Source organism: Herpailurus yagouaroundi, unplaced genomic scaffold, assembly GCF_014898765.1.
Source record: "Herpailurus yagouaroundi ecotype Mexico unplaced genomic scaffold, PumYag 29, whole genome shotgun sequence".
Taxonomy (NCBI): domain Eukaryota; kingdom Metazoa; phylum Chordata; class Mammalia; order Carnivora; family Felidae; genus Herpailurus; species Herpailurus yagouaroundi.
In genome coordinates this window covers 118,793,005-118,818,376 of record NW_024412377.1, presented here as the reverse complement: position 1 = coordinate 118,818,376, position 25,372 = coordinate 118,793,005, and the positions used below count along the sequence as shown (strand labels likewise).

At 42.3% G+C, this 25,372-nt stretch overlaps 1 protein-coding gene across 6 annotated transcripts in view; it reads left to right on the top strand.

Annotated features, from left to right (window-relative positions):
* Positions 1-25,372, top strand: part of SH3RF2 (SH3 domain containing ring finger 2) — a 126,966-nt gene that overhangs the window by 40,663 nt on the left and 60,931 nt on the right. For 4 of the 6 annotated variants that reach the window (XM_040453718.1, XM_040453725.1, XM_040453708.1 and 1 more), the window contains exons 3-5: positions 12,703-12,972; positions 16,158-16,253; positions 24,113-24,436. In XM_040453718.1, coding sequence (XP_040309652.1) covers positions 12,703-12,972; positions 16,158-16,253; positions 24,113-24,436 — 690 coding nt within the window. The remainder of the gene's footprint in view (positions 1-12,702; positions 12,973-16,157; positions 16,254-24,112; positions 24,437-25,372) is intronic. The other 2 variants (XM_040453744.1, XM_040453753.1) reach the window with 2 other exon arrangements.

Below are 25,372 nucleotides of genomic sequence, written 5' to 3'. Positions count from 1 at the left end.
ACACACACACACACACACACACACACACACACACACACACACACAGGAATATTATTCAGCCATAAAAAGGAATTAAATCTTGGCATTTGTAATGACACAGATGGATGTAGAGAGTATAACGCTAAGTGAAATAAGTTAGTCAGAAAAGACAAATACCATATGATTTCACTTATATGAGGAATTTTTAATTTATATTTTATTTTATTTTATTTTTTTCAATATATGAAGTTTATTGTCAAATTGGTTTCCATACAACACCCAATGCTCATCCCAAAAGGTGCCCTCCTCAATACCCATCACCCACCCAGGCCCCCCTCCCGCCCCCCACCAACCCTCAGTTTGTTCTCAGTTTTTAACAGTCTCTTATGCTTTGGCTCTCTCCCACTCTAACCTCTTTTTTTTTTTTTTCCTTCCCCTCCCCCATGGGTTTCTGTTAAGTTTCTCAGGATCCTTATATGAGGAGTTTAACAAACAAAACAAACAAGCAAATGGAATAAAATAAGGGAGAGAGAAGGCAAGAAACAGACAAGTATAGAGAACAAACTGATGCTTACCAGAGGTTAGTATCATGGAAGGATGGGTTAAGTAGGTGATGAGGATTAAGGAGTGCACTTGTCATGATGAGCACAGGGTGATGTATGGATCTGTTGAATTACTATATTATATACCTGAAACTAATATGTATGTTAACTAACTGGAATTAAAATAAAAACTTAAACAAAAAGAGTAGATAGCTAAGAACTGAGTAAATCCCACAATGTAAGTCATATCTTCCTGTGCCTCAGTTTATTCCTCCACCAAACAGGCATAATAATGACCATCCAATGTTGTGGGTAGAGCCCAATGACATAGCAAATGCAAAAGTATTTTCCAAACTATATCCTAAAATCCCAGTTATAGAAAGACAAGAGGTTCTAATATGGTCCAATTTCACCTCTGGATCATGGGTGAATTAGGGAGCTGTGTAATAGTGTTGGAACAAGCTACTTGCTGGTTCACAAAATGCAATAATGCACGTCTTATGTCCTCCCAACTTCATATTCAGTAACGTCAGGTTGGTAGCCAAGGTAGGAGTATTTACACCATGAAAACTGGCAAACGCTGCAAATCAGAGCCTTTTGCTTGCTTTTGAGAGCTGGTTTACCAGCACACCACTCAGTGAAGGTGAAAGTAATGAAATGAATAAGAACCTGCCCAGCAATTACCAAGGAATGTCCATCCACAACAAAAAAAATAGTTTTGAAAGAGTGACTCTTTTCACACTTTCTGCTACCTGCAACAGGCCTACCCAACACCAGCCCTTAGGAAAGAGAACGGGAGAGCCACTCCTTCATGCCAACCCATTCCCAGACGTGACCAAGGAGTATCAGTGACACCCAGGTCACAGAAGTGAGATTGGAGCCTCTCAGATCAACAGCTGCTGAGAGCTGCTTTCTTTGGCTCATGTGGCCAACGATAAATTGGATTTCAATGTTCTGAATAGGCGGAAAAAGATATCTCCTTGCTCCCCTCTGCTCCCTTTCCTGGAGCTGCCAGCTGGTATTTCTTGTCACTCATCATGGTTGCTTGCAGTGGAGATTATACACTTGGTGAAGAGAACATATGGGAAAGAAAGAGTCTTCAACAGTGGGAGGGTCTAAGGCAGGTATCTGCTGGAAAAACCGGGACATGGATATAGCTCAAAGCACATTTGAAACAATGGGACCTTTCTAAAGGGTGACCTAGAAAAATACTATATTTATCTGTGGATATCTGAGGCTAACACACTTGCACACTCCCAATCCTAGAGAAATAACTAGCTGAGCATGTTAGCAATTTACCTGAGGACCAGAGATGGCAAAAGACGAAGTTGGAATCAGTTCAAATGACATGGTGTAGCATATTATTTATTTGTTTGTTTGTTTCATTTATATATTCAACAAATACTTATTGGGCTTTCTGGGTGCTCTGAGAATGTAAACTCTATGCCACAAAGGCAGAGAGTGCGCCTATCTTATATACTGTAGGGGTGTCCATACATTTCTGTTGGAGGAATGCATGGATGGCATCACTTTGCCAGTAGTAACGGGTATAGAGATGAACAAGCAATAGGCCCTGATGCTACAGAGATCAATGTCTGGAGCACAGACAAGGAAACCAGCAATTACACCACAGGGTGAAGAGTGCTGTGACAGGGGGACTGGCAGGGTTGCTGGGTGCAGTGGCTCACAAGAAAAGGAGACCCAACTCAGCCTTGGGGGAGGAGACAGTGAAGGCTTTCTGAAGACAGAGATGCAATACCAAAGATTTTGGCACCTATCTGGATATGACTTTATGGGAAAAAAAGAAAACTGTTCCCGTAATTTGCAGTATCTCGTATTCCTAGGAGGACTACAGGCTCTATCTTAGAATGAAAAATGATTGCAAATAACTTCCAGAATACTTCTGTAGCTTAATCATCAGAGACATCTTTGATTTCTCAGGGACTTTCAGCAAGTTTTCCTAAATTCGGGATTTCTACTTAAATGACCCTGCGCCCAGTGCGAGAGATGACATGAAGGTCTCCAGCGTCACTCACTCCCAACATGGGGACCAGCTCCATAGGCAGGCAGGTACTTCTTCCCCCAGGTCATGTCTCTCCCAGTGGTATAAATGAGAGGAATGCTCTAAATTTTCATTTGACAGAGGCAGACAAACTGCAGATTTGCAGAAGGTCCTTATGATGAAAATCTTGACTTCAAGGACAGCTGAACTGAAAGAAAAGACTTCTAACCTCCCAGAGTTTGCTGTTTTCAACAGGGGTCATGTGGGCTTTTTTCTTTGGTATCACCAAATTAAAGGGCTAATAGGTATAAATACACACGCACACACACACACACAACATGCAAGTCTTATGGGATTGAGATGAACTAAGAAGCAAACTGAAATCAAGATGTAACTTGTGACAGTAGAGGGCAAGCACAGCCACCTCAGTGTTTGTCTTCAAAGTCCTTTTCGCCGAGGGTCTGGGAGCACTCCCCATCACTTCATGCCTCACCACAACAGCCTATCCTGCTAGTGGCACCTTGACTTCACTGGCAAATCTAAGAAGGACCACGTACACGGATATAGAGAGAACAGTAGCATAATAAATCACATTTTTTCCATGACTCACATGTCAACAGTTACCAACATTTTGTTCATTTGGTTTTGTCTCATACATCACCTTTATTTCTGGAATGTTTTAAAGATGTCCCTGGAGCCTTGACCATTCACCTTAGTATCCTCTTGTATTTAGAGTGAGAAGGAATAGTAAGAATGACTGTCTTTGCTTTGAAGTTGAGGAAACTGAGGTTCAGAGAGGTTCAGGGTGTCACTCACGGACACAAATTTATAAGTTATGTATCACGTTCTAGGCGTTACCCCCAGCCCCCAACCATATTGCCTTGTCATGAGAAATGTCTGCTGTTTGCCTGGGTCATACTGTCCCTGGCCATTCCTCCTTCAGCTGCAGAAATCTTCACGTGGAGGTGGAAGAGAGAAAAGGCTTGGGGGAAGAAGCCAGTGTACATGTAACCAGAGCTTTTTACTATGTTTTCCTAAGCCAGGGAAGGTAGTGATGGTGGGACAGTCATTTGATTCATCTTTTCTCCCTGTGCATGTTGGATTTGGCTCAGACTCTCAGAGCATATGGAAAGAGACTCATTCACCACGTGCCACACCAAATGGAAAAGCTCACTCTGGAAATGAGGATAATGAAAGGGAGCAGAATCGCCTCCCAGGATGTGAGAAAACTACCCCCCCCCCCCACTGCCTTGTCTCTTACGCTCCCATGTACCTCTGGAGCCTCCTCACAGGTGCCTATGCCCTCCTAGAAGAAGAGCATTTCAATGGAAATGCTTTGATTCCCTGAAGAATTCAGTGCTATCCCATTGAACAGCTCTGGGACCTGGCACCCAGCCCATTTCAAAAACAATCCCAAGCTATTTACTAAGAACCAGTTTATGTTAGGAGTCAGGGATATAGCTATGAACATGTCTGGGATTACCTCCTATGATAGGGGAATGAGATCACCCCAAAGCAATCTCAAAGAAATATTTGCAGGGAAAAACAAAAGCATGCTAAGGGTGACCCTAAAATGGGGCTAAGAATTGTGAATGGTTCTTTCTCTGTCCCCTGGCATAGACTCCTGCCTCTTGCACTTTTTCCTGCTCTAAGACCCTTGATAATCCAGAAAAGAGGCAGGAGGAACCAAGGGAAAGAAGCTTGGCATAATTGATTGATATTTGATTGATAGAAGAAGGCAGGAATGCCATGCCCACTGATTAAAAGTGGCAAGAGATAGATAACAAAGGAAACTGTCAAGCTGCAGTGTCCCAGCTCTGTACCTAGGACTGGAAGAAGAGAGGTCTGAGACAAAGGACTAAAGGAAGATGATATAAAGAGAAAGCTATATGACAAAAGTCACAGAAGAGAATGGACTTTTAGATGGACATACAGGGCCACTAAAAAGAACCTTCCTTACATTGGTTCCTTTCCCATCTCTCATCACCCTATTCTTTTCCTCCATAACACTTAAAATTGTAATTATATCTTTACTTATAAATTTAATCTTTGTTTCTACAACTAGACAATACCTGGCATAGTTGTCCCTCAAAAATCCATTTACTGAAAGACTGAATGACTGACAAGTAGGACTGGAAAAGTCAGGCCAGAAGATGTAACAACAAGTTTATCACTCCTCTCTCCTCCTTTGGGCGAAAAATCCTTATTTATTGAACACTTACTATTTGCCAAGCATCCTACAAGTACTCTATGTGATTTATTTCATTAGTCCTCCCAGCAAACCCATGAGGAAGTGTGTTCATAGGTCCCCAAGACCCCCCTCAGATTCAGTGATTCACTAGAAGGCCTCACAGAACTCAGCAAGCTGTTACAGTCACAGTTAACAGTTTACGGCAGTGATAGAATACAGATTAAAGTCCGAATCAAAACACACACACACACACACACACACACACACACACACACACACAGGGCAGAGTCCAGAAAGGACCAGTCACAAACTTTCGGTTGTCCTCTCCCCGAAGAGTTGCACAGACAACACTTAGCTTCACTCAGCGACAATGCATGACAGCACCCGTGAAGTAGTGCCAACCAGGGAAGCTCACCCAAGACTTGACGTCTGGGGTTTTTATTGGAAGCCAGTCAGGTAGGCATGACCGACCTCCTGTGTGGGTGACTTTAGTCTCCAGCTTCTCCAGAGGTCAAGGTTCTACCAGCACATGGCTCCAGGCTCCCACCATAAATCACATTATTAGTTTAGACTCTCTGGTGTGACCCGAGGCCCCCAGTATACAAAGTCTCTCTTAAACAGGCAGGATATTCCTAGGGCTTAGAGGCTATCTCCCACGTCAGTTGCCAAACGTTTCTCTGGAACAGGCAGGGTTTGAATAACCTAGACTTGCTGTGTACTACACACGGAGGTATGGTATTAGTCCTAATTTGTGGATGATCTAAACCAAGGATCATGAAGGCTAAGTGATTTGGTCAAAGTAACAAAAGCCACAATGCAAACAGACATCCTACTTGAATGTAACATCTATGTTCTGTTGTGCCCTCGTGTCTCCCTTAAAGAAGTAAAGTTCTCCATGAAGAAAAGTAACTCACATAGAGTATCTCATAAGCCTGGCCTCAAATATGAATGCCCAGATTCAGGGATTTCCACTTAGGAAGAGCATAATACTGTGAACCTTCTGGTGATCTCAAGTCCCCAACTAGCAGATGGTCTTGATCCTATTGGGTACTGGCATGTTCCCCCTTCTCGCCAGAGGAGACAAAACGTGTGCACAAGGGCCAACCAGCACATTCTAACATACACTCCAGTGCCCAAAATCTGCTCCAAAAGGATGATCATGGTGAGGGAGGGAGGGAGGGAGGTAGCGTGGCCCAACTGGCTAAGCAGCAACTAGGAAGTTAAGATCCAGGACAGTCAGTTGACTCTTTTCTCACCAGTAGAGTAAAATCACATTTATCTTACCCAGAATTCCCACGGCCTGTTCTGCTAATCCGGTAGAGTGGTCCAGATGCAAATGCAAAATCACATTAGCAGATAAAGCTCCTGAGAAGCCAGTCAGCAAAGAAATCTATGTGACTTTGTTTAACTCAGTGTTTCCTGAACTTGAGTATAGAACGCTTTTTCGAGCATGTGTAGGACCAAATTATTAAAATTCAGGACAATTTGGAAAATATGGCCCAAATTCTCTTTTTTTTTTTTGTTTCCCAGCTTATGCCAATAAACCTACTTTCAAATTGTTATTATCAGTCATATTGATTCACCTGGCACATACCCATTTCTTCCAGGAATGACAATTTCTGGATATTTCTTGGTTAGTTCACAAATTCATTCATTCTTCAAGCATTTGTCAAATACCTGCTTGTCTCCAGGTCTCAGAGACAGAGATACAGAGGTGCTTTACACACACATTCTGAACTCTTCAGCAGAGAATTCATAGCCTACTGAATAATAACTTGAGCCAAAGGCCAGGATGGTTTTTCTTGGCTCCACTCTCCAGTGATGGGCAATCTCATAACCATCTCAGGAAGGTAAGCACTTAGCTCCGCGTGTTGATTTTGGCCCCACCTAATTCCAGGAATAGAGAGAAGCAGGCCAAGCCCTTTCTAAACCAGTGGGGAGTGTCACCAGTGCACAGTGAAGAGCTCAGTACATAGTAGCAGATGGAGTTCTCATCCCAACTCGGCCTTTTCCTTTGTACTGTGGTGATTCTTTTGCACTTGGGCTCCTTTTCTCTGACCCTGTTACCAGTCCACATGACTCCTTCCGTATTTTCAAATTGGAAATAAGCTCAGAGCTCATTGGCAACGAGACTTCCTGCTGTTTCTGGATTCTACTATTTGGCTATTTCATTGTTATGCAGTCTTATTGTTTCCGGGTTTTTAATATGTCCTAGTCCGGACTTGTACAGTGTCAGGTGTCAGAAAGTAACTCCCAAGTAGTTTAAGTAATAAACAAAACATTGCAGCTAAGTAAGTTGATCTTATTTAACTAAGTATCCTTCAAGCACAGCTGGACCTAGGCATTCAAATTTTATTGTCAAGTCTCTTGTCTGTCTAGTTCTCTTATCTATCCATATCTCTATTTCTGCTGCCTCCTGTGTCTTCATTCAGGAAGGTGTGTCTTTTGGTTGGGAAATATCACCACTAGTACTCCAAGGCTTACCTCCTCAAGGCACATGATTCAAGAGAGCATCTATATATCAAACCTCTGAGAAGATTCTAGTTGGCCCTGTTTGTGGCAGATGACTGCTCTGTACAAAGCACTATGCTAGGGGGATTTGGGTTCCCTGGCTGGCCTGGGCCACATAGCCCTGTGTGTGTGATATGACCAGAGTGAATGTTATGCCATTCAGAAGATGAGAGCAAACAGGTGGTTCCTCAAAGAAGGAATGCTTGCCATGATTTTATTACTAACATTCATTACTACCACATACTTTTTTTTAAATATAATTTATCATCAAGTTAGCTAACATGCAGTGTATATGGTGTGCTCTTGCCTTCGGGAGTAGATTCCCGTGATTCATCGCTTCCATACAACACCCAGTGCTCATCCGGACAAGTTCCCTCCTCCTTTTACTGCTAATGTCTCTGCATGACCGTGTTTCCATGTTTCCTTGTTTCTTGGTTCCATGTATTATTCCTCCATCAAAAGCATGGCCCTCATGGCTCTCAGACCCTACTGCGGTGACAAATGAATAGACAAGTTACAATACCATAGAAGTCTTGAGCCTTTTGAATCTCAGAGAAGGAAAGCTTTGGGGGTACATGCGAGCTTCCATTGGATCATCTGGCTTTCTGAAAATCACCAGGAAAAAGGGTTTGGTAATGGCTTGGCTTTGAGACCTCCACACCCACTTTATCCCCATTCCCCTCCCACCCACACCTGTAGAGACAGAAAACAATTGTGGGTGATAAAACCTATTACCAACAATGTGACAGGTGATAGCTGATGTGGAACACAGAGTCATTTTCCCCTGAGAGAACAGTTGAGAACCGGATAGAATCAACCAGCTGAGTCTCTTCAGGTGCTTAACTTTTATGTGAGGGCTCTGGAGTTCAATAATTCATGCTAATGCAGCCAGCAACAAGCAAATTGCATTCACAGTCTATTCAGATTTTGATTATAAAACAGAGACCCAAATGAGTTTTATGATGGAAAAACATACTTGGTGACTTCAGCTGGATGAAAGAGAATGAGGATGATAGAAACACCAGGCCTTGAGGTCAAAAGAGCCTAAGTCAGTCTTGGGGCTGCCACACGCTGGCTGTGTGACCTTGCGCGATAACACTGAATGTCTCAGAGCTTCTGTTTCTTCATCAGTACAATGGGGTGACACCACCGACTTCATAGGATTTTGAGATGATGTAAATGACAATACATGAAGAGTGCAGTAAAGCGGTAATGTGAGACAAATTTCTGTGGCCTGCCAGTACCACAATAAATGTTAATTTCCTTCCTTTCTTCAGATTCTCTCTCTCTCTCTGCACCCACCCGCCCCACCGACCTTTTTTCAGCAGGAAGTCCGTAGTTCCTATAAGTATGAATGTAGAACTGAGAATGCCAGGGGAGGTTGAAGAGTAAGAAGATGTTAAGAATGGACTGACAGTTCGCTGCCACAAAGATGAAGGTGGTCAGGCAACTAGAACTATCTCAGGGTTTCAACGTACATACATCTTCAAAAAGATGTAAGCACTCTGTGCAATTTCAGTTTTAATATACTTGCTTAGTAGTCATTAAAATATGTAGCCACTAAAAATAAATAAATAAATAAATAAATAAATAAATAAATAAATAAATAAATAAATAAAATATGTAGCCACTTGCACTGGAGTATCTTCCAGAAAAGAAAGAAAAAAGGCAGCTTAGCCATTTACAAAGCCTACATCAAAATTCCATTGCTCCTGTTTTAGTTAGAATAATATGTAACTCAGACCAGGGCATCAAACTTGGATGCTGGGGAGCTTGATGACAAAGTAACTACTCGAATCGCACTCCAAGAGATTCTGGTCAAATAGATCAGGGATGTGGTCCAGGAGTCTGATACAGGTGAACCACAAACTTCATTTTGAAAAATACTGGCTTGGGCTCTTCGGGACAGACAAACTCGACCTCAGATCCTGAACCCACCACTTCCTACCTTCATGAACTTGGGCAACTTTGTAACTTCTGATACATGGGAGTCTAATCACAGGTTGGCATGAGATTAAATAAGATATATTGAGATATATTGTGGAGTACTGAGCACAACGCCTGGCCCGTAGGAAGGAGCACTCCGTAAATGTCAATTATTGACACTATCATGATTATGCAAAGTCAAAGAAAAGGGCTTCGGTTCTTTCTTTTCTTAATTTTTTTCATTCTTCCTCCCTTTTCTTTTACAAATCCATACTAACAGTGCATTAAGCAAGACGGAAGTTTATTTAGCTTCCAGATGAAAGTCTGGAAGTGAAAGTAGTTCAAGACTTGTGTGACAGCTCTGCAACCCAGACTACTTCCTTCCCTCTTTCAGTGTGACCCTCATCCTCACTGTTCAAGATGGCAGCTGGAACTCCAGCAGTCATGTCTGTATTCCACATGGCAAAGTGGAGGAAAGGAAAGAGAAAATCAATCTCTCTCAGTAACGACACTTCCTAAAATTCGCTTATATCCCATTAGCCAAAACTTAGCTGTCCGGAGAGGCTGGCAAATGTGATCGGCGTTCCAGGTGGCCATGTACCCCACAAAATGTGATTTATTTTACAATGGAAAATTGGGAGAAAAAATATGGAGGGACAACTGTTGTTCCCTGCTATACCCAGCCCGGGGAGTCTAACAGATTCAAATCATTCTTCAGAAATCCTCTGCTCTCATTCTGCTTCCACCTGCTTATTTCTCAGATAAGAAACTTCTCCAAAGAGGTAGTTGCATAATCTGTGGATCCTACTCAGCTTGGCTTATTTTCTTCCTAAATTGCTTTCATACCTTTTACTTTTCATTTCCCGGTTTCATTCATTTTATTTCTACTATCCAATTTTTTTCAATTTTCTTTTTTATATAATCTCCATACCCAACATGGGGCTCAAACTCGCAACCCAGAGATCAAGAGCCAAATGGTCTATTGTCTAAGCTAGCCAGGCACCCCTCTACTATTCAATTTTAATAGACAATACAATTATTTCATTGTAGAATAGTTAGAAAGCATGGCTAAGCACTTAGAAAAACAATTTTTTAATTTTCAAAAATATCACTGCTTAGAAATAATCACTCTTAAAATGCTGGTCTGGCCATCCAGCATTTTCTCAAGGTAAAAATATACGTATGTGTTTACAAGGAAAGCCTAGTTTTCATTTATAATGAAAACATAACTGTTTTTAACCTCTTCTATTAAATTTAGTATATATCAGGAGTAATTCTCATATAGATTCTCTCATCAATTTTAATGACTGCAGGGTTTTCCACTGTGTGGGTGTATCATAATTTATTCAACCAGTTCCGTTTATAATCTCCATAACACTGTGCTAAACCTCCTAGCCCACGCATCTTTGCTCACGTGTCCCCAAGTTTCCCGAGGATGAGCTGTGTTCCTGTGGTTTTCTTTTTCCCTAGGCTCCCTTTACTGTATCCAGGGACCAGCAGAAAAGCACTTCTCTATCATCCCGTCAGCAAGGGACTATTCAGATCTTGTCTCTACCCCTAAACTGCTTGAAATTCCTTTTCAAGTAACATTGCGGTCTCGGAAGGTTCTTGGAGAACTGGAACACTGCCTGCTTACACCCCCTTATGAGTAGCAAGACCACCCCCCGAGAAAGGGGACTATGTCACCCCACTGCTGAGGAAAGCACAAAGTAAAATACAATGCAGGTGACCATGAAGGGCTATTAAACATAAGTTATTAGAACCTTTAGTTTGCCAAACTGACTCCAAGCAAGACGAGAGTGAGGCCACTTCTCTGTGTAGAAACCAGTTTCAATTAGAAAAAAATGCCCTTCACTAAAATAATTATTTGGATAGACAACTAATTTGACAGTTCTTTAGCTGATTTTTTTTAAAGTGCTGACTGATCTCTGACTAAATGTTTCTTTGTCTCAATGCTCCCTAATGATGCAAGCCCTCACAAGGTTTACACTTTCTAGACAAGGCTGAGAACAAATCATGCTGCAATCACTCTCATATAGCACTTTGTCTTTTTTAAAGCTTGGTTTTAGTAATTTCCACACCCAACATAGGGCTCAGACTCACAACCCTGAGATCAAGAATCTCATGTTTCTGGGGCACTTGGGTAGCTCAGTAGGTTAAGCGTCTGACTTTGGCTCAGGTCATGATCTCACGGCTCATGGGTTCGAGCCCCTCAAAGGGCTCTGTGCTGACAGCTCGGAGCCTGCAGCCTGCTTGGGATTCTGTGTCTCCCTCTGTCTCTGCCCCTCCCCTGCTCACACTCTATCTCTCTTTCAAAAATAAATATGTAAAAAAACAAAAACAAAAACAAAAAAACTCATGCTTCTCCAAATGAGCCAGCCAGATGCCCTTCTTCATACAGCACTTTGTATTTTCAGGGACTTCTCACCTCAGTTGTCTCCCTGTCAACACTGAGGAGTAGGTAGAACTGATATTATTAACCTTTCCCTACAGATGATGATTATAAAAGATGCCATTTAGGGACGCCTAGGTGGCTCAGTTAGTTGAGAGTCTGACTTGAGCTCAGGTCATGATCTCATGGTTCTTGAGTTTGAGCCCCGCATCGAGCTCTGTGCTGACAGATCAGAGCCTGAAGCCTGCTTCGGGTTCTATGTCTCCCTCTCTCTGCCCCTCCCCCGCTCACGCTCTGTCTCTCTCTGCCTCTCAAAAATAAAGAAATGTAATAAAAAAAATTTATAAGAGATGCCATTTATGGAGTATGTACTATGTATCAAGCAATATGCTAAATGCATTGTGAATATTATGTAGTCCTCACAACTGCCCTGATAAAGCACATATTCTATTATTATCCCATTTTATAAATGGATAGATTTATGAATGATTAAATGACTTGATCATGGTCACATGACAGGAAAGAGGTCAAGCCAGAATTCCAAGTCAATATTCAGGCCCCAGAAAGAGTCACTGACTCACTCAAGTTCACAGAGTTGTGGCCAAAATCCTGTTCCCTGCAGAGTGATTAAGAACAGGGCCTCTAAGGGGCGCCTGGGTGGCACAGTCGGTTAAGCGTCCGACTTCAGCCAGGTCACGATCTCGCGGTCCGTGAGTTCGAGCCCCGCGTCGGGCTCTGGGCTGATGGCTCGGAGCCTGGAGCCTGTTTCCGATTCTGTGTCTCCCTCTCTCTCTCTGCCCCTCCCCCGTTCATGCTCTGTCTCTCTCTGTCCCAAAAATAAATAAACGTTGAAAAAAAAAATTAAAAAAAAAAAAAAAAAGAACAGGGCCTCTAAAATCAGATAGTCTGAGTTCAGACCCACTATCTGCCTTTTCCCAGATGTGTCCCCTTAGGCAAGGTACTAACCCACTCTGTGCCTCAGGTGCCCTACTTCGATATGGGCTAATAAGAATGTCTATCTCAAAGGTTAAAGAAGATGATCTACATCCAGCACTTAGCACATAGGGAGTGCTCAGTAATCAGTTAATAATGCTATACATACTTCTGTCCCTCCAATCTGTAAGCTAAGTACATATTTCACTGGTCTGTGCCACTGCAGGTGCCAAGAGCAAAGGCCTTATGCAACTACCGAGGGCAGAATCCCGGTCACCTGAGGTTTAATAAGGGAGATGTCATCCTTCTGCGGAGACAGCTGGATGAGAACTGGTACCAGGGGGAGATCAATGGAATCAGTGGGATCTTCCCAGCCAGCTCCGTGGAAGTCATCAAGCAGCTGCCCCAGCCACCCCCGCTCTGCCGGGCCCTCTACAATTTTGACCTACGAGACAAAGACAAGAGTGAGAGCCAGGACTGCCTGAGCTTCCTCAAGGTATAATTCTAGGTAGCCGTGGAGGTCACCAGCGACCACACAGATACTGTGCCACAACCTGGAGTTTTTAACACTTGCTAATTTTTAAAACATATATAGTTTACACAGAAATGTTTATATATGTGTGTGTGTGTGCATATGTATGTAAAGTATGTGTGTGTATAATTCAAAACTAAATGGAAGTTGCCAGAGAAATCTACTAAAGAGTTTGATGCAAATCCTTAAACCTTTTCTATTGCAATTACAAAAATAGGTATTCACACATTCATTCATTCATTCATTCATTCATTCTAGTCACTCTTGAACACCTCTTTGCAGGCCCTGGAGATGCAGCATGAACAAGTCCCAGTCTCTGCCCATAGGCAGAGTAGTGGGACAGACAGATATGTGGACAACAGTTTACAGATACATTTTGACAGTGTGCTGTGCAAAACTACAAATCTTACCTCTTTACCCTTTTATCTAAGTACATTGTTGCTGACCAAGTTCTGAGCATCTAATTCTACTCTTTACAACATTCTATTTTATACTAAACATTGTATTCAAAACATTCCAAACACATTCAATAACATAATTATACCTTTATATATAACTAACCTCTTACAAGTTGTATTTTCCAAGCACATTAATTAAGATTTTTTTCTGCCTTTTTTTTATCAGATAATTCTTCTCATGTGCAAGTAACAACACTTCTACTAAAGTCTAGAACTGCTTTAATTCTCTGTATTCGGTATTTATGATTCCTTAAACACTCAAATTCTCTCACAGAAGCCAAAGTTGAGGTGATTTTCACTCTTCGCTGCTTACGAGAAGTACATCAATACTAGAAGTGGCACTGGTATAGCAGCTCAGGAAAGGTCTTTTCTTTTGCAAAACATTTTTATTCCACCACTACCAGAAATGAGATTTGCTGCAGATTGCCTCAGTCTCGATAACCTCACTGTACCCCATATTTTGAAATACTGATCATTGTTACCTTGGCACCTCAGAGTGACTCCTCTTTTTTTAAGTGTATTTATTTATTTTGTGAGAGAGAGGGAGACAGAGTGTACGCACACGCGCAGGAGATGGGCAGAGAGAGACAATCCCAGTCAGTGTGCCAGCCCAGTGAGGGGCTTGATTCCATGACCCATGAGATCAAGACCTGAGCCGAAATCAAGAGTCCGACACTCAACACTGAGCCCCCTCAGCATGAGCCCCTTAAGGAAGGCCATTCTGTAGCCCAAACTGCAAAGTCTGTGTTTCAATCACACTTACAGGAAGGGGAGTTCAATCCCACAGACATTTATTGAGTATTTACTTTGGGCCAGGCATTAAACACCGAGCCCTGGGGACACTGCCGGAAGAAGGCAGAGGCAGGAAGCGTCATCTTCCTTTTTTGCCCCTTTGTGGGACTTTGCAAACTGGGACACTTACTCCACCTGCTTGTTCATTCATTGAGCTCATCCATGTGCCAAGCTGCCTGCTGGATTAAAGTGATGAATCATTGTTCCTACCTTCAGAGAGCTGACAGACTAGTGGAAAGAACAGACATGGGAATGGAAAAATATGATAAAGGAACCAGAAGAGAAGATTTGATCCATTCTGGAAGCTATGAAAGGCTTAGGCTACACTAGGAAATTTCATGGTCTTCCTAAACTCAGCGTGTCCAAATTAAACCAAAAATCTTCCCTCCCAAAGCTGCTCTTTTCCTAGTGTTTTTCTATCTCAGTAAATTGTACAATTTACTCACACAGTGACTTATTCATGCATGCACACATTCATTTAGAAATTTATTGAATGACTACTAAATGGGAACCACTGTATTGGGTGCTAGGGACACAGAAAGGAACAGAACAGACACAGGCCCTGAACACATGGAGTTTATAGTCTGAGGGGGTAGACAGGCATTAAAGAAATCATAACCTATAAATGGATAATTGTAAATTGTGATAGGGGCAGAGAAAGGTAAGAAAAGGTATAATACAGTAATGACCTTAGATTCTGATTTATCTAAATTGCTGAGGGGCATGGATCAGAAGGCCAGAGCAATCAGTGGATGGATATTCAGATTTGGATTGATGAACATGTATGGATATGGAAAGGTGTTCCTGATATGGTATACAGTGAAAAGTGTGTCTTACATGACTCCTTTTGTATGAAATATAAGGAGAGGCAGAATGAGTGTATATGCTAGGAGTCAGAATAGTGCTTACTTCTTGCTAGGCAATGGGAAAGGGCACAAAGGAGCCTTGTGGGTGCTGGAAATGGTCTCTATCTCTTGATCTGGATGGGGGTTTCGTGCGTATAGTTAGTGTTAACATTCATCAAGCTTTACATCTAAACTTTATGAACTTTATTGCATATATGTATGTATGTTTTCATCAAAGTTTTTAAAAATCAATGTATATATATGTATACTTGGGTATGTTTTATCCTCAGAGAGAAGACTCTGGCTGGGAAATGTGCTAATCAGGATGTTAACAATGAGTGTATATATACTGTGGTAGAATTCTTTGTTTTGCATACTATATTTTCAAATGTTTCTACAAATCTTCATATAACCTTTTTTAAATGTTTATTTATTTATCTTGGAGAGGGGAGGGGCAGAGAGAGAAGGAGAGAGAGAATCCCAAGCAGCATCTGTGCTGTCAGCACAGAGCCCGATGCAGGGCTCGATCCCACAAACCGTGAGATCGTGACCTGAGTCAAAATCAAGAGTTGGATGCTTAACCAACTGAACCACCCAGGTACCCCTATAACCTTTATAATAGGAAAATTTTGAATAAAAAGCCACCTCACATTTGATACATTAAAAATTGAATAGGTTCTGAAAATTCTTCAAAATTAGAATGAAATTTATTCTTCCTTTTGCTAAGCTAAAGATCTCCCTGTGGCTCCCATATTGATTTCTCCATCTGATTAATATAAATGAAAGCTCAGAATCTGCTGGTGATTGAAAATTAGAAACATTTCCAAATTTTCTATTGGATTCCACTGGTCCTCCAAATTATTTCTACTCCTCCTGTGGTCTTGGTGGCCCAATACTTATGCCCTTTATGGAAGAAGATTTTACAAATAAATTATGAAAGAGTTACGTTTCTTGTACCTTACACCATCTGGGATTCCAAACTGCTCTCCACTAAAAGCTTTCACCACCTGAAAACTGAGAGCAAATGCTGACCATGAAACTTTCTCTCTTTCAGGACGATATCATCACCGTGATCAGCCGAGTGGATGAGAACTGGGCAGAAGGCAAGTTAGGAGATAAAGTCGGCATCTTCCCAATCTTGTTTGTAGAGGTACGTGAGTATCAAGTCTACATCTGATTCACACCCACTCAGAAGTATGTATGTGCCACCGGGATGCCTGAGAGAAATTCCTTTTTGATATGAGGCTTATTTCAGAAGTAACTAAAGTCTCCAAGGAAAAGATTCCAGAAGATAACATTCAGTTCTGGCAAGTGTGTGGTGAAATGGACCTTTTTATTCTGATGGGAGTGTAAATAGTGCAGTGTCTCATACCCAAACTCAAAGAAACCCATGTCAATAACACTAAAAACCTACATCTCCTCTGATTCAGCAGTTGCATCAATCTGACAGTTTATTGTAAAGAAATATTCAAACAAGTACACAAAGATATATGTGTTCACCATGGCGTTGTGTGTAATGGTGAAAAGCCAGAAGTAATCTAAACATCCGACAATAAGGATTTCGGTTTTTTAAATTATGGTGAGGAAAAAATATATATACCCATTAAACATAATGTTAAAGAAAATTCAGTATTTTTGAGTATTTGGTATATTATCAAAAGACGTTTATGATTTGTTATTAAGTAAAGTTTAATGGGCATAGAGTTTCAGATTTAGAAGGTGAAGAAGTCCTAGAGATCTGTTTCACAACAATATGAACATAGTCAACACTGCTGAATTGTACACTTTACAATGGTTGTTACGGTAAATTTTCTGTTACATGTTTTTTGCCACAATTAACAAATGGAGCTATATTAAACTAGCTTCATAAATATGTGTGTATATAAATGGACAGGGGGTGGAACGATATGTACAAAACTGTTAACAGTGGTGATCACCAGATAGTGAGATTCTAGATAATTTTCATTTTCTTCTGCTGCCCTATATTTTGTAAATCTTCTGAAATAAGCATATATTACTTCTGGAGGTTTTTTAAGCTCCCTTAAAAAAGAAGACCATATACTAGACCCTATCTGCCTATTTCTCAAGTATAATACTATAACCTGGAGTTCCCAACCTCTCTAGCCTTGAGCCTCACCCTAGCTTGAGGCAGGTCATTACAAATTTAAGAGAGGATTCATTGTTTAACTGCATTAATTGGATGCTTACCAGGCACAAAGCATTAAAAGTGAGCACGGCAGAGCTATGAAAGAAGGAAAAGGCATGTTTTCAACCCTCTAGGAAGGCAGGGTGAAAATAGAATGGGGCAGAGTTGGAGAAAAAGGGCCAGTTCTTTCATTCATAAGAGCCAAAGCAGGTTCTAAGCTTTCAAGGTTCTCTATAGCTCTTCTAACTTGATGCTGAAGGGATGAAAAATGGAAGGGAAGGATAGAGGAAGGGTCCAGAGAGTCTGGTCATCTTACCATCTCTAGTCAACAGTATTCTCATTACCAGTCCTTTTATCTTGCTGAGGTCCCTTTCAGGCAAACACACCCAATTCTCTCTACTTGTTCAAATTTCACTCATTTTACAAGGCTCAACTAGAAACCTGCTTTTTCCATAAAATTTCTAACCACTAGTTGAACACTCAGTTGTCTCTTTCTTCTCCAAACACCTGAGGGGTGTATTGCTTATTCCCCACAGGCTAGCCTGACACAAAAAGGCTCTCTAAAAAAAAAAAAAAAAAAAAAAAAGCTTAAAAAGTGAATGAAGAGAAAAAAAATAGAAAACAAACCATTCAGGATAAAGAAATTGTGGTTTATATACACAATGGAGTACTACGTGGCAGTGAGAAAGAATGAAATCTTTTGTAGCAACGTGGATGGAACTGGAGAGTGTTATGCTAAGTGAAGTAAGCCATACAGAGAAAGACAGATACCTTAGGTGTTCACTCTTATGTGGATCCTGAGAAACTTAACAGAAACCCATGGGGGAGGGGAAGGAAAAAAAAAAAAAAAGAGGTTAGAGTGGGAGAGAGCCAAAGCATAAGAGACTCTTAAAAACTGAAAAACTGAGGGTTGATGGGGGGTGGGAGGGAGGAGAGGGTGGGTGATGGGTATTGAGGAGGGCACCTTTTGGGATGAGCACTGGGGGTTGTATGGAAACCAATTTGACAATAAATTTCATATATTGAAAAAAAAAAAGAAAAGAAAACAAACCATTCAGTGTGACCCTGTCCTGTACACATATATTCAATCACTCAACTAATGTTTCACTGAGTACCTGCTAAGTCAGGTCCTATGCTAAGTTCTAAAGATACAAAGAGATAATGGGTTCCTACTTGCAGGGACTATAAAGTCAGACATTAAGTAATTTTTAAGTGTGATGAATGATGCAAAGAATGAAAGGGAGGGAAATAAATGGGGGGAGGAGGGAATGATGTGCAACTGACCTGGGAAGGAGGTCAGCGAATACCTTGTATGCCAAGATCACCCAGATGGATAGGAGTTATGTAGGTAAGCACCGAGAGAAGAGTGTTTTAGGGAGTGGAGGTAACATAAACAAAAGTCTGGCAGGTTGAGGAAGCGTAGTGTATCCACAGGACCGAAAGAATACTAGAGCTGGAGCTTAGAAAGTAAGACAGTAACCTGACACACCAGGGAAGTGAGTGGGAGACAGGTCACTGAGGGCTTTATAAATCATCCTGTATTCGTCAGGATGAACTAGGTTATGCTATGGTAATAAATAGCCCCAAACTGCCAGTGACTTAGCAAGGAAAAACTTACTTCTCACCCACATTACATGTTTGGCACAGAACAGTGGGAAGCTGTGCTCACATAGTCACTCTAGAAACCCACACTGAGGCTGGGCCACCTTGTAGTTGCCATCTGGAGCACATGGACTTCCCCAGTCTTCATAGCAGGGGAGGAGTAAGGAGGATTGAGTTGTGTATCAGCAAATGCCTCAGCTCAAAACTGACACTTGTCACTCCACTCATGGCCCGTGGGCCTGAACCAGTCCCCTAGCCCCACCTGTCTTCAAGGCAGCTGAGAAGTACAGGGGAGCACGAGGAACATCTGATAAGTATGGTGGTCTGTGCCACATGGTAAGAAGTTTGGGCTTGATCCAGAAGTCAGTAGACACCACTGGAAGATTCTAAGGGACACAGTAACTCCATCAGACCTGGGTTTCTTTTTGTTGTTGTTGTAGATTTATTTTTGAGAGAAAGACTGGGGGACGGGCAGAGAGAGAGGGAGACACAGAATCCGAAGCAGGCTCCAGGCTCTGAGCTGTCAGCACACAGCCCGACACGGGGCTCGAACTCACAGAGCTCCAGACCATGACCTGAACCAAAGTCAGATGCTCAACCCACTGAGCTACCCAGGTGCCCCCAGACTTGGATTTCTTAAAGTCTGCTCTTCTGGCTATAGTAAGAAGAATAATTTGAGGAGGAGAGAGGAAAAAACAGGAAGACCAGGTAGGAGGCTGGCGCATGGCTCCGTTGGAAGATGACTGTGGCTTGGACCGGGAAATTGGAAACAAGTAGACAGATTCAAACACCATTTAGGAGGTAGATCCACAGGGCTTGGAGGTTGACAAAAGTGAGGAACAGGGGAGAGGGAGTGGTCAAGAATGCATGCCCCACTTTCTGCTTTATGTGCCTAGGTTAGTGGTGGAGCCGCTACCAAAGAGGGACAATTACAGTGATGGGGAGACAGTGGTTAAATTTCCAAGGACAGAGATCAGCTACAATCGATACCAAAATGGATACATAGGAGGTGCTTACATTTTTGCATTTTAGAGCTTGCGTGGTCCCCTGCATAATTTCAAGAAGCTTCTCCATAGCTCTGGGGGGAAAAAAGCACCATTGATTTTATTACCCATTTTTGGTACTCTTTTTTCGAAAATTTCTACATTTAATGATTATTCATTTGGACACTCTCCCCACCCCTTCACCTCTAAAATTAGTGATTATGAGAACCCTCAAGATTATCATCAAACTAGCCATTGCTTCGTTTGTTCTCCTAATTGCTAGGAGGGGAAAAAGATAATCAAGTGGTTGCTCTAATCTGGAAACCTGATTTTCAAAAATTACTTGAAATCTAAATTGAGCTTTTTAAAGCAGTACTTAAATTTTGACTCCAGTCATTTCATTAAGACTAGCACTTGCTAAGAACTCTTTAAACAAGTTTTGAATTATCAGTGCCATGCAAAGCAACTGAAAAGAAGGAAAGCTTTCTGGTAAGAGTGGCATGGGTTGTTTTTTTTTTTTTTTCTTTTTTGCATAAACAGGATTTTTCTTGTTAATGCATCACTTGATTTATTGAATTACACCTGAATAAAAAGGTGGTAAAACAAATGCTGAGCTTATACCCATTCTTGTCAGGACTTCTCCAGTGAGGCCTGCCTGGGTTATGTGAACCTTGCTCAGCCCAATGAACCTCAAGGATATTGTTGCAAATGAGTGGGTACAAATTTAAGAGATGTGCAGTCTTTCCCCAACCGAGCTATTAATCACGTTGGCAGAACATGGGCAGACCAAGAGTCACACAAAGCCCTTTGTCAATGTTGCTGATGAAAACACTGAAGGTGTTGCTCACCAGGGGAAAAAGAACAATTAGGAAGCAGGAAAAAAAAATTAACTGATTTCATTCTAGCTGTGAATGACCATAAAGAACTTTACTCATTCAACTCAAAGAGTATATGTTGCCCTCTTACTAAATCAACAATGGAGGGATAGGTGCTCTGGGGAATGTAGACATTGTCCCGAGCCCGCACTGCCATCAGAGCTTGCCGACACAACTTCTGTAACTTCCTACGTAGTCTCCCTACTTCTACGCTGGTACGCTGGTACTTCTGAACAAAAAATAAAAATAAAAACAAATACATAAAAGTCTAAACTTTTATGTATTTGTTTTTATTTGCATATGGCAAAATTTACTCTTTTCGGGTCCACTTCTATACATTTTGGTAAATGCATCCAGTATACCCACACGACCATCAAGATATAGAATAGTTCCAGGGTGCCTGGGTGGTTCAGTCGGTTAAGCGTCCGACTTCAGCTCAGGTCATGGTCTCACAGTTCGTGAGTTGAGCCCCGAATTGGGCTGTCTGCTGTCAGTGCGGAACCTGCTTCGGATCCTCTCTGTCTCTCTGTCTCTCTCTGCACCCCACCTCTCTCAAAAATAAACATTAAAAAAAAAGATCTAGAATAGTTCCAACATCCCCAAAAAGTGCAACAACATGCTGACTCTTTGTAGTCAGCCCCTTCCTGACTCCCAATAGCAGGCAATCACTGATCTGGTTTCTGCTCCTATAGTTTTCCTTTTCCTGAATGTCATGGCAATGGAATCCTGCAAAATGTAGCCTTGGAGTCTGGCGTCTTTCACTTAGCACAAAGCATTGGAGATTCATCCATGTAGTTAGGTATATCAGCAGCTCTTCCCTTTTTATTGCTAAGCCGCATTCCACTGCATGGATGTGCCAGAGTCTGTCCGTGCACCAGGTGAAAGACAATGCATTGTTTCTAGCTGTCGGCAGCTACGAGTGAAGCTGCCATAAACATTTGCATACCGATTTTTGAGCAGGCATAAGTTTTCCTGTCTCTTCAGTAATTACCTAGGAGTGAGATGGCTGGGTCAGATGCCAAGTGTGGGTTTAGCTTTGTAAGAAACTGCCAAAGCAAAGCATGAGCTTTTAAAAGCAGAAATCAGATTGTGTCACTCCTCTACCTAATCCTGCCAAAGGCTTCCTTTACACTTAGAATAAACTTGAGTCTCCCAGGACCTTTGTGACCCCCCCACTGCCTGTCTCTGTGGTCTCTTTACCATCTGCTCCTCACTCCATTCCAGCTTCTGTTTCTTGCTTTTTTCTCAGACTGTTTTTCCCCCTCCTTAGGATCTTTTTACTTGATTATAATCCCTCTGCTTGGCATGTTCTTACCCCCATCTTCACACAGCTGGTTCCTTCTTGTCATCTGTGTCTCAGTTAAATGCCACCTTCTCAGGGGAACTTCCTTGACCCACCCACCCCCATCTAAAGTAGGCATCTCCCCCAACCCGTCTTTATCACGTCAAAGCACTTACTTCTGTCTGATATTTTCTTGTTTGGTTGTCTGTTTGCTGGCTGTGCCATTTATAAGTCACCCCTTCGGGCCACAGCCCTTTTATCTTTAAAGTGGGCATAATAGGGGCACCTGGGTGGCTCAGTCAGTTAAGCATCTGACTTTGGCCATGCTCATGATTTCATGGTCTGTGAGTTCAAGCTCTGCGTTGGGCTCTGTGCTGATAGCTCAGAGCCTGGAGCCTGCCTCAGATTCTGTGTCTTCCTCTATCTCTGCCCCTCCCCAACTTGTGCTCTCTCTGTCTGTCTCTCTCAAAGATAAACATACATACATACATACATACATACATACATACATACATAAGATGGACATAATAGGGCACCTGGGTGGCTCATTAAGTTAAGTGTCCAACTTCAGCTCAGATCATGATCTCACAGCTTGTAAGTTCGAGCCCCCCATCAGCTTCTGAGTGCGCTCTGTGCTGGCAGCTCAGAGCCTGGAGCCTGCTTCAGATTCTGTGTCTCCATTTCTCTCTCTGCCCCTCCCCCACTCACGCTCTGTCTCTCTCTCCTTCAAAAATAAATAAATATTTTTTAAAAATTTTTAAATAGATAAAATAAACTGGACATAGTAATGCCCCTTCCCCTACTCAATGATTCTTTTTCACAGTATTACAAGCTTTGTGAGGTAGAAATTGTATCTTCTTTAAAAACTTTCTATCTTGGGGGATGCCTGGGGTGGCTCAGTCAGTTGAACATCTGACTTAGGCTCAGGTCATGATCTCATGGTTTGTGAGTGTAAGCCCACATGGGCCGGCTGATGTCAGCACACAGCCCACTTTGGATCCTCTGTCCCTTTCTCTCTCTGCCCCTCCCCTCCCCTTCTCTTTCCCTCTCTCACAAAAATGAATAAACATTTAAAAATAAAATAAAATTTTCTATCTTGGCTATGTTAATCATCTGCATATTGTCATTAAAATGTTCTGAAATGGGCAAATTCCCTTTTATCTTTATAGTTGAATCTGTAAAGTGGAATGAGACACATGGCTTTGGAGGACAACTCTGTCCATGTATTCCAGCCTTCCAAAGGAATTGAACCCAAAATATAACACAGCTGGTGGCTGTGCTAGACCTAGCTGGTACTAAATTGTCAGAGCTGGTTTTTATATTTTCAGGAATTTTGCTAGCTAGTTGTTAAACCATTGGTAGGTATTTGCACCGTAGAAATTGGGAAACTCTACAAATCAGGGCTTGCACTTATGTTTTTTCTTTTCTTTTCTTTTCTTTCTCCATACACCAGCATATTAGAGACTAAGAGGTATGAAACAAGAGAGAAATGTGAGGAGTTAAAAGTGTTTAAAGAAAGTAGTAAAAGTAGCATAAAGATTCAAAGTCCCAAATACATTTACATTATGGTTCAAATGCTTATAAGATGAGAAAACCTGACCAAGTCCATCCATGCGTGATTCCACAAGCGCTCACTGAGCATCCGCTGTGGGAAAGGGCCGAGACGAACATGTATGAGCTCGCTGCCATCAGGTAGCTAACAGTCCAGTGGGGGAAGGAAATGATTGCAGTGTGTTGTGTAAAGTGCCATGGTGGAAAAGGATAGAAGCTGCAGCCCACGCAGTGGCATTCAGGAATGGCTGAAGGAGGAAAAGGGGAGGGTGTGCCTGGGAGAAATGGGTAAAGGAAGAGTGCTCCCGATCAGGGAAGAGTATCATGACTTATTTTTAACCCCTGGAGACCTCAGTGAGGAAGGAGAGCAATATCTACTTTGCAAGAGACTTGTCGGAATTTCTTGATGCAGCCAAGTAGCTGGGACATATATATAAAAGGAGGAAGCTGACCAAAGAGTGATGGCTGAGGTGGCGGCATCCGAACCCGCTTCAGACTAGCCTAGATAGGACTTAGCTGCTCACACCAGATCAGGAAGACTAACCTCTCATGGACCTTCTGTGTTTTCAGCCCAACCTCACTGCAAGACACCTCCTAGAGAAGAACAAAGGCCGTCAATCGGTCCGCACAAAGAACCTGTCTCTGGTACCCTCATCCTCCCGAGGCAAAGCAGCCAACACGCCCACCCTCCGCAGGGGCCCTGGGTCCAGGAGGAAAGGGCCCGGGCAGTTCTCCATCACAACAGCTTTGAACACTCTCAACAGGATGGTCCATTCTCCCTCGGGGCGCCATATGGTGGAGATCAGCACCCCAGTGCTCATCAGCTCCAGCAACCCCTCTGTGATCACCCAGCACACGGAAAAAGGAGATATTCCTCCCAGCTCTGTGGGGCAGGTAGGAAACAAACCCCTGGGATAAGGGCACCTTGGAGTCAGGCAGGTGATGCACACCATGTCATAAACAGTATTGGATATTTAGTACCTGCTGAGCATCCATAATGCACTAATAACAACTAATGTGTATATTATATGTCAGAGCTGTAGACACATGATTCCATGTCATCCTTGAACCAGCCTCTTGAGTTAGATACTATTACTGTTCTCCCCATTTTATAGATAAGAAAACTGAGGCCAAGAGGAGTTAAACAACTTGCGAGATCTTCACAGACACTGTGCTTTCCCATGCTGAAAGCCATGACATAGTTTCCATCCCATAAAGAACTTCTCTCCCAGGAGACAATAGCACCCATTTTCTAGAGAGAGTTTTGGCATCATGATTAGAGATTCACTGTTCCATTCTATCCTCTGACAATGTCTTAGGCATCATGCGGAAAGGAAGGAAAAGAGGGAAAGAGAAATTGTGGGTTACTGGGTGTTTTCAGGACTGGCTACATAATTTGCAGGGCCCAGTGGAATGTGAAAATGCAGGCCCCTTGCTCAAAAATGACTAAGAATTTCAAGGGGCCCCTGGGTGGCTCAGTTGGTTGAGGGTCCAACTTCGGCTCAGGTCACGGTCTTTCTGTTCGAGAGTTCAAGCCCCACATCAGGCTCTGTGCTAACAAACAGCTCGGAGCCTGGAGCCTGCTTCATATTCTGTATCTCTCTCTCTCTCTCCCCCTCCCCTGCTCATGCTCTGCCTCTCTCTGTCTCTCAAAAATAAATAAATGTTAAAAAAAATTTTTTTAAAGAATTTTGATACATCAACAGCAGAGCATTAAACCGAGTGAAGAGCCCTTCTCAATACAGAGCCCCATGTGACTATACATGTCACATGGACACACACACACACACACACACACACTCACACACACACACTCACACACACACACAC